Source organism: Drosophila serrata, unplaced genomic scaffold (genome assembly GCF_035046125.1).
Source record: "Drosophila serrata isolate PLE 108 unplaced genomic scaffold, ASM3504612v1 contig_241, whole genome shotgun sequence".
Taxonomy (NCBI): Eukaryota; Metazoa; Arthropoda; class Insecta; order Diptera; family Drosophilidae; genus Drosophila; species Drosophila serrata.
The window spans coordinates 4203915-4221482 of NW_028257139.1; the positions used below are offsets into that span (position 1 = coordinate 4203915).

General features: G+C 48.8%; 4 protein-coding genes across 4 annotated transcripts; 2 read left to right on the top strand and 2 right to left on the bottom strand.

The window, feature by feature from the left end:
- Positions 1 to 155: 155 nt before the first annotated feature.
- LOC110188217 (uncharacterized) lies at positions 156 to 4698 on the top strand. Its single transcript, XM_020957858.2, has 8 exons — positions 156 to 512; positions 688 to 828; positions 889 to 1019; positions 1084 to 1512; positions 1572 to 1712; positions 1770 to 2401; positions 2464 to 2761; positions 3175 to 4698. The coding sequence occupies exons 1-8, from the start codon at positions 370 to 372 to the stop codon at positions 3945 to 3947; spliced, it is 2688 nt and encodes an 895-aa protein (XP_020813517.2). The 5' UTR covers positions 156 to 369; the 3' UTR covers positions 3948 to 4698.
- Positions 4699 to 4711: 13 nt separating this feature from the next.
- LOC110188218 (BTB/POZ domain-containing protein KCTD3) lies at positions 4712 to 8198 on the bottom strand. Its single transcript, XM_020957859.2, has 2 exons — positions 7854 to 8198; positions 4712 to 7771 (listed from the first exon to the last, which is right to left on the bottom strand). Exons 1-2 carry the CDS (start codon positions 7913 to 7915, stop codon positions 5602 to 5604), a joined length of 2232 nt encoding a protein of 743 aa, XP_020813518.1. The 5' UTR covers positions 7916 to 8198; the 3' UTR covers positions 4712 to 5601.
- A 169-nt stretch (positions 8199 to 8367) lies between these two features.
- Positions 8368 to 10670, top strand: LOC110188480 (uncharacterized). Its single transcript, XM_020958210.2, has 3 exons — positions 8368 to 8739; positions 8800 to 9026; positions 9124 to 10670. Exons 1-3 carry the CDS (start codon positions 8658 to 8660, stop codon positions 10618 to 10620), a joined length of 1806 nt encoding a protein of 601 aa, XP_020813869.2. The 5' UTR covers positions 8368 to 8657; the 3' UTR covers positions 10621 to 10670.
- Positions 10671 to 10677: 7 nt separating this feature from the next.
- On the bottom strand, positions 10678 to 17273 carry FBXO11 (F-box protein 11). Its single transcript, XM_020958031.2, has 4 exons — positions 14399 to 17273; positions 13824 to 14004; positions 12687 to 13761; positions 10678 to 12534 (listed from the first exon to the last, which is right to left on the bottom strand). Exons 1-4 carry the CDS (start codon positions 16589 to 16591, stop codon positions 12405 to 12407), a joined length of 3579 nt encoding a protein of 1192 aa, XP_020813690.2. The 5' UTR covers positions 16592 to 17273; the 3' UTR covers positions 10678 to 12404.
- Positions 17274 to 17568: the final 295 nt, after the last annotated feature.

Consider the following 17568-nt stretch of genomic DNA (forward strand, 5'->3'; position numbering starts at 1 on the left):
AACTATAACTCAAATAATGTAAATATAGTTAAAGCCCTATACATTTTTCATGTAATTCCGGTTAGTTTTCTAATCATTTGAACAAATTACATTTAATTAATTCTTAATTATCCATTTGTAAAGTGTACACAAGGGTTAAGCCATAACGACTCGATATTTTAGATGGGACATCGAATCCAAAACATCGATCTATCGATAAGTTTCACATCCAAGTCCCATCTCTATTTGGAGGGCAGCTACCAAAAAAAAAAAATAAAAATAAAAAAAAATAAAATAATAGCTTAGCCCAGCGAAAAGTAACAAATACGTATGTGTAGTGGGCAGTGTAGGCTCTAAATGGGTACATAGTGCATATGTACACACAGCGACATGGGCATGGTGGAAGCGACGACGTCCGAGCTGCGCCTGGAGGCCCAAAACTCGTACACGTACCTCCTGGCGACTCTCGGTCTGACGCTCACTTTCATCGTGATGTTAGGTGCTTGTCTCTGCTGCAAGAAACGCATTCCCAAGTAAGTAGTCCTGCATCCTGGCAGCCCATCGCTTAGGGTCACTGGTGCGAAGAAGGCGCTGTGCAGATCAGCGGAGTGAAAGTAGTTCCCTTACCGCCGCAATGCCGCCCCAGTTCCAGTTGGACGCACCCGTGCCATTAATGACAAACTATGTACTCTCTCCCCATTCACGCAGAAATGACTTGATGGGCCTCGAGGGCATGGTCAAGCTGAAAAATCCGGACGAGGTAATAGTGGTCACCAACCTGGTTAATAACAGTGAGTCCCAGGCGGAGCTGAATGCCTCCACAGTTTCAAATGCGGACTCGGAAAAGCGGTGAGTGACATTGCCTGAAATTTCGGTGGGCAAGGGGAGTAACCAAATCCCTAATTCCAGGTCGAGCACTGCTGCTCATCGTAGTTTGCCGGACATTCCAGTGGCCGAGAGCAATGATAATGGGTCCGAACTATACGAAACTGTTGCAGACAAGCAGCTGCTAGATGCCCGCAATGCCAGAAATCAGAGTCGTGAGTGAAATATCAATTATATGTACATATATTGTCATTAAACATCCGCCACTTCTGCTTACAGCCCAGCCGAGCCTGAAGAAGCAAACCAGCGTGTCGCAGCACAGTTCCATCAGCCAAGCGGACGATGTCAGTTCTCCGTACTCGCGGGTCAAAGGTCTGCCGCACGACTACGCCAAGCTGCGGGGCACAGAGCACCCATATGCCCAGCTGAATGCTCCGTCCACCTCTCATGCGGCCAATCACGGTTCCACTGCAGCAGCTGCAGCGGCGGCAGTAGTGGCAGGGTCTTCCAGCGATGGCATCGATCCCATGCACCGCAGCTCACAACATAGCGAAGGGTCGAGGGAGCACAATGATTCGGGTTCGGTACAGGCTGAGATACCCGCTGCTTCCGCGATAGCAGGAATGATTTCGGCCAGTCAGGATCTACCCTACATGACGCCACCGATTGCCAACCAGCACTTTAGCGGGGATTCGCAAGACTCTTCAAGTGAGTTTCTGGCCTTTTAGATGATATCATATCTCCTAATCATATTTATTATTGCGCAGAGGGATACACGAGCATCAGTGTGAGGGAGCCACTGGCCAACATTCTGGCACAACAGCCACCGGGCAAGCCCACAAACAGGAACCCAGCGTTGTCACGCGATGTGAACGACTCTCACTATGCCACCGTTTCCGATGATTCTGGTGAGTCACTGCTTGCTCATTCCTCAATTGCTTATTACATTGCCCCTCACTTTCCAGATGAAACGTATGCCGCCATCGAGGATCCCAATAATCGTCATGGAGCGAACACCGCGGCTGATATTTACACGAGCGGCTCCGAAACCTACGCACAAATCCAGCCCATGCAGGTCAATCCCATTTTGGTGGCCGTCGAGATCAATAATAGCAGCAGCCTTCCGATCGCCAGTCCGTCCGTTGTCACGGTCGGTGGAAGTAGCGGCATCAGTAGCGGATTGCACAGACCGGTTAGCAGTAGCAGCGGCACAGATCATAATATGCCCATTCCACCTCCAGTAGACAGTTTGCGGGCGCAGATGCACTCCCGCCAGGCTTCGTCCTCGTCGAACAACAGCACATCCGTCTGCAATCTAGGCTCACCGAAGCCGGAAAAGCGTCAAGCTAACTCGCCGCTGCCGCCGACACCCAAGTCTAGTGTGGGTCAGTCACACCATCTTCACGCCGGCAGCATTAGCAACTTAGCTTCTGGCAGGAACTCGGTTATATCGGTGATTGAGGCGGGCGGAGGTGGTGATGGACATGGACACGAGACGGAGGTAGGAGAGGCGTCCCCCCAGCGCAAGCACAGCAAGAGTCTCAGTCCCTCTAAGGAAGGTGAGGGCAACAAAAATATCGAGGGCATGTACGCTAAGGTAAGTCAAAAACACTCCCAAGAATGAAGCTATAATTGATACCTAAAAATTTCGCCATGTAGGTAATGAAAAAGCACAAATTCTCGCGCAATTCCCCATCCTCGCAAAATAACTCGCCCATACTGACCCGGAAGCAACAGCAGGATGCCTTGGGCGTCAGTCCCCTGGATAGCGCTGCAGCTCTACTGGTAGATGCTCAGAAGAGTCGTGGGAGAAGCAATAGCTACTCGGCCAAGGATCATGGTTATGAGACGATACCTGCTGATGGCCAGGCGGCATTACACGAGAATCGCAAATCGGATTGTTATGCGGCCAACATGTTGCAAAAGGAGCGACAGCTAGAAGGAGCAGGAGGAGGAGGTACGTTCACAGTTCCATAAATTCCACTTTATTATTTAATCGTCCCTTTGTGATGACTTTGACGGGGTAGGATGGGTGGGTTTAGTGCTTGATCTCCTCACGGTTCCTACCCCGGATTAGTCGATGATCCCTGCCTAATGCCTAATCTGCCTGTCTATCTATCTATCTGTCTCTCCTTGTGTCTCTCCTCCGCCATGCCTTCCCAAAACTCATTTAGTTGCAATGCCAAAATGAGAAATTTCCATATTTCTTCAACTAAGACAGCGAAAATTTCGCAAGTTTTTGTTTGGAAGTAGCCGTGGTTAGTATTGCCTTCAGGACACTCAACCATCAACTCTTCTTAGCAAACCAAGTGAACGTTGCTGTTGTCAAGCTTATAAAGTAACGAACTTGTATTTCCTTCACCCTTTCAGCGATTGCCCAGCCCGTGATAGCGACAGCAATTGCCATCAGCAACAGCACAAAGCACTACGAGACAATTTCTAACCAGCCACAGTCACAGCCACAGCTGCCGCCACCGCTGCCGTCCAATACCAACAACGATCCGGGCTACGAGCAGCTCCAACTGCATCCAGTACCCGCTGGCGAGGATGAGGCAAAAAAGTCCTCAGACTACGATCCCAACTACGAGGTGCTTAAGAGTCGCGCCCATTCGGACGATGGTTACGCCAAGGTGCTGGAGAAGAAACGCCCACCGACCTCCGCTGATGCCTCTGGCTATAGCACCATTCCTGGAGCGGATGCCAATCACAATTATGCCAGCATCCTGGAAACGAAGGCCGCTGCCGAGACTGATCACTATGCTCGTATAGCGGAGAATGCAACGGCTGCCGAAACGCCTGGCAGCGGAAGCAGTCGCCTCACCCTCACATCGCCCAGCTCCACGTCCAATTCCGTTTCGCTAAACTCTTCCACGGTGGCCACCAGCACGCCTCTGACCTCGCAGTATGAATCGCTCACGGGTACGGGCAGCGAAACGGATCCCAACTACGAATCTGTATGCTATCTGACCACAGCGACCACATCAGCGACGACAACGACCAGCACGAGCCCGAGTGGGTTGGAGCCTGGTTACGAGCCGCTGCAAGCGGATCAGGAGTCGGACACGCAGGCGAGCAGTCCGCTAAGTGGGGCAACATCTACGCCCAGCGAGCAGTTGATGGTTGACGACTACTTCCACGTATAGCCCGCGTCCATAGGAGGGCATTGGACAGTGGCCAGTGAGCTGGATCTCCCTTCATTTTTGCTTAGCAAACCCTCATGCACATATCATCCATGCGATGCACAGACCCCTCCCCCACGTTCTCCCATATTATATCGTAGTTACGAACTGCGTTCGCTCAGCGACTGCTAAAGGGTCACCGACCCCACGGGCAGATCGGGGAATACACTATCCTCCCCCCTCATCACTCATACCCCATGTGGTGCACAGCTTCATATCGGTTTGCCCTTTAGAATATAGATATATAGCGTAGCTTTAGGTTGACTTTGTGTACAAACTATTTGTATGACCGACGACAATTGCTTCCGAGCGAGCGAAAGTGGGTAATCGCTCCAAGTATCTGCTCGACTATGATGATGATTACTCAATCTCAGTATCCCAGTGCGTCCTATTTTTTGTAGGTAAATTAACGCTCCGTTTGTTTAAACTAAAATAAGCACAATACTGGTTAAGGGCTGGAGCGGCGGTCAGGAAGATGAGGACATACATACCTATTATACATATATATGTATATTATATATATATTTTTATATGTTTTGGCGTTTTTGCTGCTTTTTTACTTTACTGATACATGTCCGGTATAACATATATACACAAACACACGCCAAGTATTTGTAATTGATAAATGTTAATGGAACGCTCACTTCCAAGTATTCAACCATCAAGCAAGCAACTAAGATAAAATGTTCAATAAATTATTGATGACTCACAACAACATTCCCTTGATATCTGATATATATAATTAGGTTTATTTATATTGCATATTGCATACATATGTATAATGGTTTACGGATTGCAACAAGGCGGCTTAAGTCTGACGACAAAAACTCGACAACGGCTACTGTGTGCAGCTTTCAAGAGATTAAGCGAATGGTAACTTTTAAATAATCTCCATTGGAGTTTATATAGAAGAGTTTATGTCGGCGGACTTATGTCGCTATGCCGGCGGATCAATATATTGTTGCGAGAAGCTTGCTTCATCGGGACAAATTCGAGTACAAATTAAGTGCAGAGATATCTCTTCCAATCAATCAATACTAAATCACAAGAAATAATCTTGGAAATGCTTGCCGACTGGAGAAGGAAGAACAAAGAACTTATTTTTGGACAAACATTTTCTTTGTCCGGCGAGAAAACGAAAACTAATCCATTAATTAATCGATTTTGTCACCGTTGCAGCAGCCTCGTTAGAGTTTTTCTAATTTTAGATCGCTTGCAAAAGTCTTATACTCTGGTTTACATACATTATTGTTTTAACTAATTTTCCATAACTTTAACTACATAGAACAAAGGGAGTTTGCTTTAGAAATGACCAACTGTAGGATCCAATGGTTCTTTCGTTCCACAACAACACAAAGAGGGGATGATATACATACATGGATACGTACATTGCACTTGCAACCACATCGAGCACATAATTGGGAGATTATTTGGATTGGGTAAATGCCTGCTGGCCTGCTGGCAGTCCGCGGGTGAGGCGCGATACCCACACGTAGAGGAGGGCGCACACCACGAACTGCAGGAATATAAACTGGTAGTCGAAGATCAGGCTACACCTGTGAAATGTGAACGATGAAACGCGCCCGACAAGCGCTGACCAAGCAGCCGCTTCCACGTCTCATTCATTGTTGTCATCAGCTATTGGGATTCCAGCCGGTGGCATCGGAGCTGCCATCTGCAGCGGCTGCTGCTGCGCAGGCGCCGGCGGAAGCTGCATTTGGACAGCAGCCGGAGCTATCTGGGCGGCGATGACCGGTTGCTCCCGGTTGAGCAACGCTATATTGCTGGCCTTCATCCGAGCTATGGAGGAGGCCATTCCAGAGCCGTTGCCCATAACTGATAGACACGGTGACATACACGGTGTTGAGCATGATGAATTGCTGATTTCACACTGGTCAAGTAGGCGGAGAAGCTCATTGGTGTCGGGTCCGCCATTAGTTTTCTGCTGCGGCTCGTCCTTGGAGAGCAGCGCTAAAGCTGTGGTCAGATCCCACATCTGGATGGCGCCGTTGCAGTGACCAGTGAGTATGAACCGGGATCCCATGCGTGACGATACTTCGCACTCGTGCACACAGAAAGCTGAGATGGTGGAGCTATCTACGGACCGGATAACGCACACCCGATCCCCGTTGGACGCCAGTCGCACGTATAGCTGATCCGTCTCGGGTACCACCTTTTGCACGAATATCATGTCGTCGTAGTCACCATATGGTCCGAAATCGTTGCCAGCCGCATAGCTGTAGCTGGTGTCGGTGGCCTCCAGCGAAACGATCTTAAACGAGGCCTCCGGTGTGGAACCTGGCTGGGTGGATAGCATTCCACGGAAACGGGTCAGGCTCCAGGTGCGGACATGGTGATATTCGTTGCACACAGACACAAGGTACTTCTCCGACAGCATTACTTTGGTCACGGGACTTTGGTGGACGAAGAAGGTCTCGAATAGATGAGGCCCATGGCCAGCCGTCTCTGGATGCTGAACAATGATGCGCACTGCGCCGGACTTTGTGCCGTAGGCAATCTCGATCCAATTGCCACTGATGCTGGAAGTCTTGGGGGTGAGGTACACAGAAATAGCCGTGATGGGGTCCAGGGTAATGTCCTTGTAGAGCTCGGTGACCAGCAAATCGTTGTCCTTCATCCGCAGCGGAAACTTCTGCATGTCTATGTAGTAGATGGATCCGTTGTTGCAGCCCAGCAGCAGGAAGGAGCCCGCCGAGTCGAAAGAGAGCACCGGCACCAGATCCTGTATCTGCCAGTGCTGGGTCATTGCATGCCACACTCCGATCTTGCCGGACGAAGACAGGGCCACCAACTGGCTGCCGATAAAGAACAGATACTCCACCCGCACGTTAAGGTTGAATGTGCCGATGTCGGTCTTTTGACCGCCGTCCTGGATGCTCCACAGCCTGATCTGACTGCCGTATGAGATGGCCACCATCTTGCTGGGCACCGGTTCCGCCGTGGATGTGTTAACCTTCGAGTTGATGGCAATCCTCTCAATGGTGGCATCGATGTGCGGCGATGTGAATACTTGCTGCCACCCGTTGGAGTCCTTCACGCGGTAGCAGGTCACGAAGTGGGCATAGGCCACAGCTATCCAGTTCTGATGGGCCTTGATAATCTGCACCCGCATCGGATCCACCCAATGCGAGCTCTGTGTGGGACTGAATACCATGCCCACCTCGTTCCTAAAGGCCTTGTTCAGATCTGCCGAAGAGTTGCGAGAGTGACGCATGAAATCCATGGAAGGATTCCGCGAGTGCAGCATGGGGGCTGGCGGGTTGGAGCCATTACCGCTGCTGCCTGTGCGACCCAGGCGCAGATCCCACGATGAGTTCCGCGAGTGCGAGGAACGCGAAGAAGGCTCCGGAACCCGCACCATGGACCCAGGGCGGCCGCCCACCGCACTGGCTGATGTGGAGGCCAGCGGCTCGTCGGCGGCCGCAGCGGGTACAGCCTCGTTTGAGGGCATCGACGGGGCCGCCAGAAAGCCGTAGAAGAGGACATCACCGCAGGACGAGTGATTGAGGTCCTCGCAGAGTGCCAGGCGCTTGGTCAACGGCGTGATACCATAGTACTCGGCCTCGTGGCGTAGGGCCCGGATTTCACAGTTCTTAATGTCGATATCCTTGGTCCTTAGGTAGTTGAGGATTATGGAGAAGAGGGTCGGATCGCGGTCTATAAAGATGGCGTTGTGCTCGTCCCTCAGGCTCGAGATGCGACCGCTGAGCAGGGCGGTGAAGAAGGTGTCCGGTATCCACGTAAGCGTTTGCCGCGACGTGGAGAAGCTACGGAAAGCGAGATGGAGATTGCATGCGTCATCAACGTCATCATCTGCAATGCACGACGTAGTTTAGTTCTTTGTCTTACCGCTGACCGCCCACATTGAGGTTGACCAGGTCGCTGCTGGCCGCGTGCATGAAGTAGGACATCTCAGTCCGTAGTTGTGGCCCCGCTCGGTCGCGAGCGTCCGCAGCAGCGGACGGAGGTCTACAGCGCTCTTAATGCGTTTCTATTTGTGTGGCTTCCGTGCTTCCAGCGCTTCAGCCAGCGACTGATACGGCGGACGCACTGGCAGCCGAGCAGCCAAGCAGCCAACGGCGATGATAACTCGAGATTTCGGTCCCTGACGCTGCGGGGTGCAATTTATTCGTTTAATGCTTTGTGCTATGGTATTTATTTATTTATTATTTGTTGCACTGCGCTGTTGAAACTAGAGATGGGTGATTTCCACGGAACTGCTCACGAGCACACGGCGTATGCGATTAATTTATTTTCAAATTTATGAACCGCAATGATTGCTGGGTTTATGACCTCCTTCAATCTATTTTATTTGTAATGTATTGAGAAAAAGAAAAAATATATATAATGACTATTTAAGTGGAAATAAATTGTAATTTTTTTTACCTATCGGCTCGATTGTCCGTTATTGTCCATCTCTAACTTTTTCCACATCTACGGCGTATTTGGTCACACTACGGCTGACATCAACGGTATTTTCGTTTAGCGGCAACATTCAAAACTTCCTTGTACAGTAATGGCAGATGAAAAACTTTTCAAAAGCACTCACTGATCGTTCTGTCACATTCGCTGTCGTGTCTGTCTGATCCAAGCCTAATATTTATTAGGTTCCAAAATTCCAAATTTGTTGTAAATTTCAAAAAGATACCAGCGATGTGCGAGTGCAAGAGGGAAGCCCGTGTCCATGTGATCTACGTGGGCGGGACAATTGGCATGTTGCGCAATGATCAAGGAGGTGGGTAGAAAATAAATAGATTACCCTTATTCCAGTACTAAATGTTACCTGTCCAAGCAGAGCTAGTTAACGTGCCCAATGCGCTCGCACGTCGCTTCCAAGATTGTCCCATCTGCAACGACAAGGAGTACATAGCCAAGCTGGAATGCGGGGATCGTTTCCTAGTGCTTCCGGCTGTGAAAGATGCGCCATATCGCATTATGTACCACCTAAAGGAGTTCTCTCCACTAATAGACTCCAGCTGCATGGGGATGACTGAGTGGCAGATGATTGCCAGGGAAATTGGCGTAAGTTTACGATAGAGCTTTCTTAGCTATTAAGCAATCAAAATGATAATCAATAGGAGATAATATATTATATTATTGAAATGGCTTCCGTCCTTAGAAAACCTACAAAGCATACGACGGATTTGTGATACTGCAGGGCACAGATACCCTGGCGTACACAGCTTCGGCCCTGGCTTTTATGCTGGAGAACTTAAGTAAACCCGTTGTGGTTACCGGAGGTCAAATGCCGATATTCGAGGCGCGGTCTGATGGTCGGGATAACTTCCTTAATGCTATGTTGTTGGCAGGCAACTACAGCATCCCAGAGGTTATAGTCTTCTTCGGCAACAAGATTCTTCGTGGCTGTCGCTCCACAAAGCTCAACGCGGACTCCTTCAACGCCCTTGACTCACCCAATTTTCCACCGCTTGGCCGGACGGGCGTCAAAGTTGAGATCGACAGTCGCCTGATTTTCCGGCCGTGCAGCGTCGGCAAGTTTACTGTGCACTCCGAACTGGAAAAGGAAGTCGGCCTGCTGCGAGTTTACCCGGGTATAAGTGTAAATGTGATGAAAGCCTTTCTTAGCGAACCCATGAAGGGAGTAGTGCTGGAGACCTTCGGTGAAGGCAACTTTTCTGTACAACGAGATGAGCTACTGGACCAGTTAAGAGAGGCAGTCCTCCGGGGAGTACTTATCCTTAATATTACGCAGTGTACCGAAGGCATGGTGGCGACCAATACTGAGACGGGCCAAGCATTCCGAGAGGTGGGTATAATACCCGGCTATGACATGACCGAGGAGGCCGCATTAACCAAGCTAGCCTATGTACTGTCCAAGCCCCAGTGGGATCTGGCCAACAAGAAGAAGGTGTTACTGCTGAGCCTGCGCGGCGAGATGACCACCAACAAGGTGGCCAAGATTAATGACATCGACCTAGTCGAGGGCGTTGCGCGAACGTTGCACATGTCCACGGGTGTAGAGCAGAAGCAGATGTGTGCCACCTTTTATCCCGCGTTGGTAGCCGCCGCCGTCTGTCAGGGCGATGTGAAGAAGCTATGCGACCTCAAACAGTATGGAGCCAATCTGTGCGACACCAATTGCGACGGGCGCAGCGCCTTGCATCTTGCCTGCTTTTTAGGCAAGCTCAATTGCGTGTGCTATCTGATCTCGGCGGGTTGTCCGATCAATGTGCACGATCGCTTCAATCGGACGCCGCTGCATGAGGCCATCGATACGGACAACCATAAGGTTATCCAGGCCTTGCTCCAGCGTGGGGCCAAGTTAAATGATCAGCCGCTGGTGCAGGCGGAGATGCTACGTGCTCTTACGGAGCGCTGTAAGGTTGGGCGCTTAGAGTCCTTCCGGTTGGCGGGGGCTGATTTGACTCTCGCGGATCGGACGGGACGCACTGCTCTGCACTACGCCTGCCAGTTGGGCAGCCATGAGGTGGTGGATTACCTGCTGCCGCACTACAAGAATCCGTACGTCAAGGATGAAATGGGCATGTCGCCTCTGGACTACGCCAAGGCGGCCAATCATGAGCACATCATAACCCTGATGCGCTTCAAGGAGAAGGAGAGGAATGTTGATGACCCTTGCACCTGTCAGATGTAAAAAATATTTGCATAAATTAAAAGCGAAACTCAGGACTATCCCAATAAAAATGGTCTCTTTTCTTTCAAATTTCAAATATTATTAGCTTATACCTTGTGTATATATATATATATAATTATGTATATTTAGTGGTTTGTCCAAGTAAAGGGCGACGACGACGTTATTAGCTTGAATAGGTAACACATTAAAATCAATCTCTACATAGTATAGTCCTATATATATGCATATAGGTGTGAGTGTGTGTGCCTGGTCAAAAAACAAAAATTCTGGTTAGTAAATCAATACACTCTCTCGGCGTTGTATATTTTATATTACGTAGTATATAGTAGTATGCAGTATTTATGTTTATGGTTATCTGATTCGTACAGCGAGTAAAGGGCTACGACGAAAAACAGGCAAACAAGTATAAATAAAATAAAAAATATATAAAGGTTAGGCAATTAACAAACAAAATATGTATGTACTTAATTAACACACGCACAGTTATCGAGTAATGTCATCTATGCATAGTTACGGGCTTTGCGTTTGCTTAAGTGTAGTGGCTACAGACTTAAAATATATGTATACGTATGTAAATGATTTGCATAATTCGAATACTCCGAAATACTAAAACTCTGTTGATCTCTCAGCTTACATAACTAAAATGACACATGGCTTTCGATTCGTTTTGTTTTGTTAGTTTGTCTCGTTACTATTATTTCTCTCTGTTACGTTTGAGCTACGAATAAGTTCTACAACATTTAGACATGAAATATTGCTTGGTATTTTACGCTTGGTAAAGGCTTTTTGATTTTGTATCTTGTATCTTGTCCGTGTGCTGTTTCAGTAGAATTCGCTTAGACTCGCTTCAATGCATACAATATAGGGGAATTGGCGACTTAAGTCCACCGACATAAACTAGCCAATTACAAGTGACATAGTCCAGCGCGAGTTTGTCTTTTTTCATTACTATCATTTTGAAACGTCATAAAGCCGCAAAAAAAAAAAGAGACAATCTCGATTTTCCTATGTACTGGGCAAGTCTATGTCGACGGACTAACGTCGCTATGCCACAATATAGTAGTGTGCCGTAAATGTATGTTTATGTTGGGTTTAATAAACTTGTATAATTATAGGTTAGTTGGCTGCCGCTAATCTAGTTTGTTGTTAATACTTAGAATTGCTTTCTTCGAATTGTTTTCTTGTTAGTCCAGGGGCCGACACGCTCGCCTCTGTCTGAGTGTGGGTGTGTGTGTATGTGTAACTTTAATATCTATTGGCTTAAATCGTACTTTATGTTAATTGATGTAATTTTAAAATCTCTACTAGTCTACATTACAAAATTGTTCTTCACTGGGCTCGAGAGGATACCACATTTACTCCTCCATCTCATCTTTCATTTACAACATTTAGTCGTACAAACAAATGCATTTGTTTAATAAAAGTATTCTTCCTCTCCTCTACAGTTATTCATTCGTTGTGACATAAATGGGGAAAAAAGCAATAGCACAAGTTTTCCCTTCCATGCTCAGTTTAAAAAGTGAGAAACTTTGCGTGTTTGAGTGATTGTGTTAAACTAAATTGCACATTGAGTTAAATTTTGAACGCAAGAATAATTTGTTATTATTTACATACAATTAATTGTATTATTATTTGCTTGGGTTTTCTGGTTGCTTTTGTGTTTGTTTCTCGAATATTTACAGCTACACGTGAGATGTGCGAGAGAGAGTTGAGAGCTTGGCCTTAACGACACTTAAGATATAGCTAAGAAAAGAACCGTGATCTAGTCGCTGATATTGACCAGTTTAGTTGACCATCAGCGTGTGTGATTCCATCGGGGCTGCCGAGTCATAGAGCGTGTCCGTATCCTGCGTGGGTTCGCCCTGCAGTTGACACTGGTTGGACAGGGTGCCAGCACCACAGTCGCAAAAGAAGCTGTGGAGGAAAGTTAGTTCTTATAATTCGATATATTTTTGTACCTTATACTATATTTGACACTTTTTCTTGAGATACAGTATGTGTACCTGATTATAATAGTTGTATAATATATACGATACAATTTTGGTTATTTTATGTCGTCTACTCACCGATCGTGTCGTATGAACTCCACGTCATGGCCGGCATGACAATTCTTGATGCAGTTGACGCAGATGGCATTGCGGTCGGTTGTATTGCAGGTCTGGCAGCGGTAGAAGTCGTGCATGGGGAAGGAGGTGTAGCTGCTAATCTTGTAGAGGCACTGCCCGCTGGAGACGGCCTTCTCCACCTCGTCCTCGTTGTTGAATATGTTATTGCCGCGCGTAATGGGCTGAACGCCGCTGGCCAGGCACAGACCGCCGAACTTGTTCTTGAATATCTGATTGTGCTCGAGAGTTGCCGTTGCATTATTGGTGATTTCCACACCCGCCGCTTGGCCGTCGTAGATCCGATTACGTCGCAGGATTGGATGCGACTGCGTTGAGATAAGCACACCGGCTTGCGTATTACGGAAAATGTCATTCTCTTCTAGAATCCCCTTGCCGCCGTTAAAGATGCAGATTCCTCCATCCCGACCATCGTAGATCTTGTTCCGCTTGAGTGTCGGATTCGAATCCGTTTTAATCCACACGCCGGCCATGGCATTGTCGAAGATCTCATTCTGTTCCAGCAGCCCCAGACCGCCGTTGTAGACGAGAACTCCACCATTTTGTCCGCCCCAGATCTTATTGCCCCTTATTACCGGATTGCTGCCCGTCCGAATCTGCACGCCCGAGTACAGGTGGTTAAAAATGTCGTTGTCCTCCAGTTTACCATGACCGTTGTCGTAGAAGTAGACGCCAACCTGCTTGCCCGAATGGATACGATTCCTTCGCAGAACGGGGGTGCTTCCAGTGGTAATCCACACGCCGGCCAGCGTGTTGGAATACACCTCGTTCTCCTCGATCAAACCCTGGCCCTTTTCGTGCACATAAATTCCACCGTGCTGGCCATGGTGTATTTTGTTGTGCCTCACAATCGGGTCGCTGTTGGTGCGAATCTGAATGCCGGCTAGAGCATTGCCGTAAATGTTGTTGTGTTCGATCAGACCGCGACCCTCGCCGAAGATATACACGCCACCTTGGTGACCATTGTAGATCTCGTTTTTGCGGATGGTGGGATTGCTGTTGGAGGTTATCCAGACACCTTAAAAATAAGGGATGCGGATTAGTAACTAATATTTCGATTTTACAGGACCATTGCCTTACCTGCAAAGTTATTCGAGTGAATGCGGTTTTCGATGAACTGGCCCAAACCATTTTCGTGCACATAGATGCCACCCGTCTGGCCATGATGGATCTCACACTTGACCACGGTGGGATTAGCTCCGGCCTTCACCTCAAAGCCAGCGATGCGATTGTTGTGGATGTCGTTCTTCTCAAAATAGCCCTAGAAAAGAGTTCCAGAAAAGTATTAACTTTTATATAAAGTAAGTAAAGAGCTTAGCTTAACTTATCCATAAAATAAAATCGAAAGTGATTAACTAAAAATACTAGAAAGCAAGTCTTTGGAAAAATGGAGGTTAATTATAACTTAATCCATGGTTTGGACACCAAATGTTAGGCTCGGAACCAGTCAACAAAGCATACAGATAGGTTAGCTTCATACAGAAAGATCTTTAGGAGCTGAAAGAAGCTCTATGAGTTCATCCAGCTATATCCCATACAATCTGAGCCTATACCTCAGGCTATATGTGCCTATACATGTATAGATGCTTAGATGGAGTTTGAGGTTTTACGAAATCCTAGTAGAGATAATGAATTAGCACTTTATTTCATCTTACCATTCCATTTTCGAAGGTAAATATGCCCACATCCCGTCCGTGATGTATGTGGTTCTCCCGCATAATTGGACTGGCAAAGTTCTTCACCCAAATGCCCGCCAACGCATTCCGGCTGATCTCGTTGTGCTCGTAGGTACCCTGGGCATAGTCAGTGACGTAGAGGCCAACATTTTCACAGTCACTGATATCGCAGTTACGGATAACGGGATTGGCATTGACTCCGCCCACACAGACGGCAGCACCAACTACCGAGGTGGAGCGAATAATGCAGTTATCCACGGTGGGCGAGCAGTTCTCACCAATGTCCAGGCAGTAATGCTTGTGATGTGACACTGTCGAGGTTACTTCCGGGGAAAACTTGAGTGTGAGATAGCCAACATAGGCGTACTTGGCGCCCTCCACAAACATTACTGTGGATCCCGCCTCCCGCTCCAGGATTACTGATTCAGCAACGTTGCCAGGAGCAGCTCCCACGAGGGCCACATCCGAATCAATGAACAGATATTCGCCCTTGTAGTGACCAGCATGGAGGAATATCAGCGGACCGGGATGCTCGGTAGGGGACACCTGCTCTTCATAGATGTTAACCAGAGCATTGACACTGGCCCCGCCTGCACCGGCTCCGCCAGCAGCGGCACTAGTGTTTGACAGCCCGGCGGAGACAACGTTGCCTGCACCAGCGCTACCAGATCCAAAGACCCCGGCTGCTGCGCGTTCCTCTGGGTAATCCAATGCCGCCTGGATGGTGTTGAAGAATACAATGCTTCGGCCTGGACAGCGTCGCTCCTGGTAACCGGGTCGAACATGGACGCCGCGGTAGAGCTGATGAAAGCTCTCCTTCCACGGATTGGCGTACTCTGACTCCTCAGGTTTCTCGAAGACGAACTTGCACAGCTCCGGGTTAAATAGCGGGAGGTCGTACTCGAAGACTGACTGGTAGAGGCGCTTCCACAGCTCCGTATCATTGGCGATGGTGTTGAAACGCTTGCAAACGAGCGCCAAACGGCAGAGATCCTGCTCCATCAGATACGAGAAGATGGCCAGCAGCACCTCATCGGGCAGTTCGTACTGCAGATACTGCGCTGCGGTGGGTGCACAGCCAACTCCACCGGCAGCAGATGTTCCTGCCCCGGACGCTTCACCAGTCGCACCTGAAGCTGGTCCCATGTCACCGCCCTGTGTGTAGAGGCGACGAGAGCGCTTCCTCGCGGGCAGCATATAGTTGTTGTCCTCGATGGCCGCCCCCACAGGCAGAGCACCGCAATGCTGCTGCGGCACCGAACTGTGCACATTGGGTGGCTGCGCCAGCGTGGCACCCGTGGTGGGGGCATTGTTTACCGGAAAGGTGGCACTGGTTGATGGTGCCTGGACATTGGACGAGGCGCTGGACGACGAGGCGGACGAGGAGGATGACGAACTAGAGGAGGAGGACGACGATGAACTGGAGGGCGAGGCTCCGGGGTTAACTAGCGGCGGTGAGCTGCTCGACGGTCCGACAAGAATAGCCGCGGCTGTGGCCGCTGTGGCAACGGCGGAAGAGGAAGCTGTGGGCCACTGCTCGTGGCTGCTGGCGGAGATCTTGCGGCGCAAGTCGTACGGGCTCTGATGACTACTGGAGGCGGAAGAGGCAGCTGCTGTAGCTGCTGCGGATGTCGAGGCGCCACTGGAACCGGCTGCAGCGCAGCTCGACTTTGAGGTGGAGGCTCCACCCGTTGCTAGCGCTGGTGGTGTGGAGCCAGCTGCTGCCCCGCTGGTGCCGGCTCCTGAGCTGCTTTCGGTGGTATCCATCATCTGCAGGGCGTTGTAAAAGCTGCCAGAGAAGCCAGCGCTCGCACTGGCGCCACTGGAACCGCTGGCCCCTTGACCGCTATCGAAGTACTCTGCCGAAGTGGAGGCGGACGCGGCAGCTGCTCCGCCTGCCGCAACTCCAGCGGCTGCCGCTGCTGCTGCTGCTCCGGCTGTGTTGGTGGCGGAGACGTTACTGCTGTTGGTGTTCCCGCCGCCGTTGTTATTGCTACTACTGCTGGTGGCGCCGGAGGTGCTGGCCTGGGCTCCGGCCGCAGCAACGTTTTGCTGCAGCATGGGATCCATGATGTTGCCCGTGGGCCGGTTGGGCATGGCGATGCGGTTGGCTCCTTTCCGGCGGGAGCGGCGCACGTAGGTGCGCGACGAGGTGAACGAGGCACTCGGCATTGTCTTTACCTGCGATCTCCGCGAGACTTAGTCAGCCAAAGTGTTGTGCGTTTGAGACGTCGTCGAGTTTTCACGGTTTTCCAACCCCATATGCATACGCACTCACACTGGCATACACACGGCCACTACACTACCACACACACACACACACGCTGGGACCACGATTTGGCGACGTCTTTGCGTCCCCTTCACTATTTGACTGAAAATTGCACTTCACTGTGGCCAGGGGAGGCCTTTATCCTTCGATTATAATTAATTAAACTCCATTTGTTTAAGTTGATCCGTCCGATGTGATACTGCTGCTGCTTCCAATTGCAAGTGTGTGCGTGTGTGTGCGACTTTTTCGGGGTTTCTATCCTTTGTCTCTCCTTTGTTTTGTTTTATTTGGTTAGAGGAGTTACACAGTACTACACACTCAGTCTACTGTCTCGCTTGCTCATTGTTACTCTTGTCTCCCCCTTTGCTTCGTAGCAGCGACTGCTTTCTTTTTCTATTTTCCCGGCGACTAAACACTTTTAACGATGCGAATAAGCAAGATTTAACGAAAATACATTGCACTTAAATTAGTTAATCACAATATATTAAAAAATATTCCGTGTCGAAAATATTGTTAATCCGATCTGAAGAGATATTGCCACTAAGTTAAAAAAGTGTGGCCAACTATTTTTGTCTTTCGCTTTACAGTATATTTCTGGTGTTAAATTTAATATCATTTGTTACGATACCAGATTTAATTTTGGGCCTTCATCCGTAGGTTTAACAGAACTAATGCAAATGACATTCTGAAAACTGACGAAAAAGCAAAGCACACGCAGTTAACTGCTTTGTTTTGCCAAAATAAACTACACATTTTAAAAACTTTGATGATATGGCAGCACCATTCAATATTTCGATTAAGGGAAAAATACGGCAACTCTACTTGGCGGGCAAGAAAATCGATTAATTTAAATTTGAATTTCAGATAATATATATATATG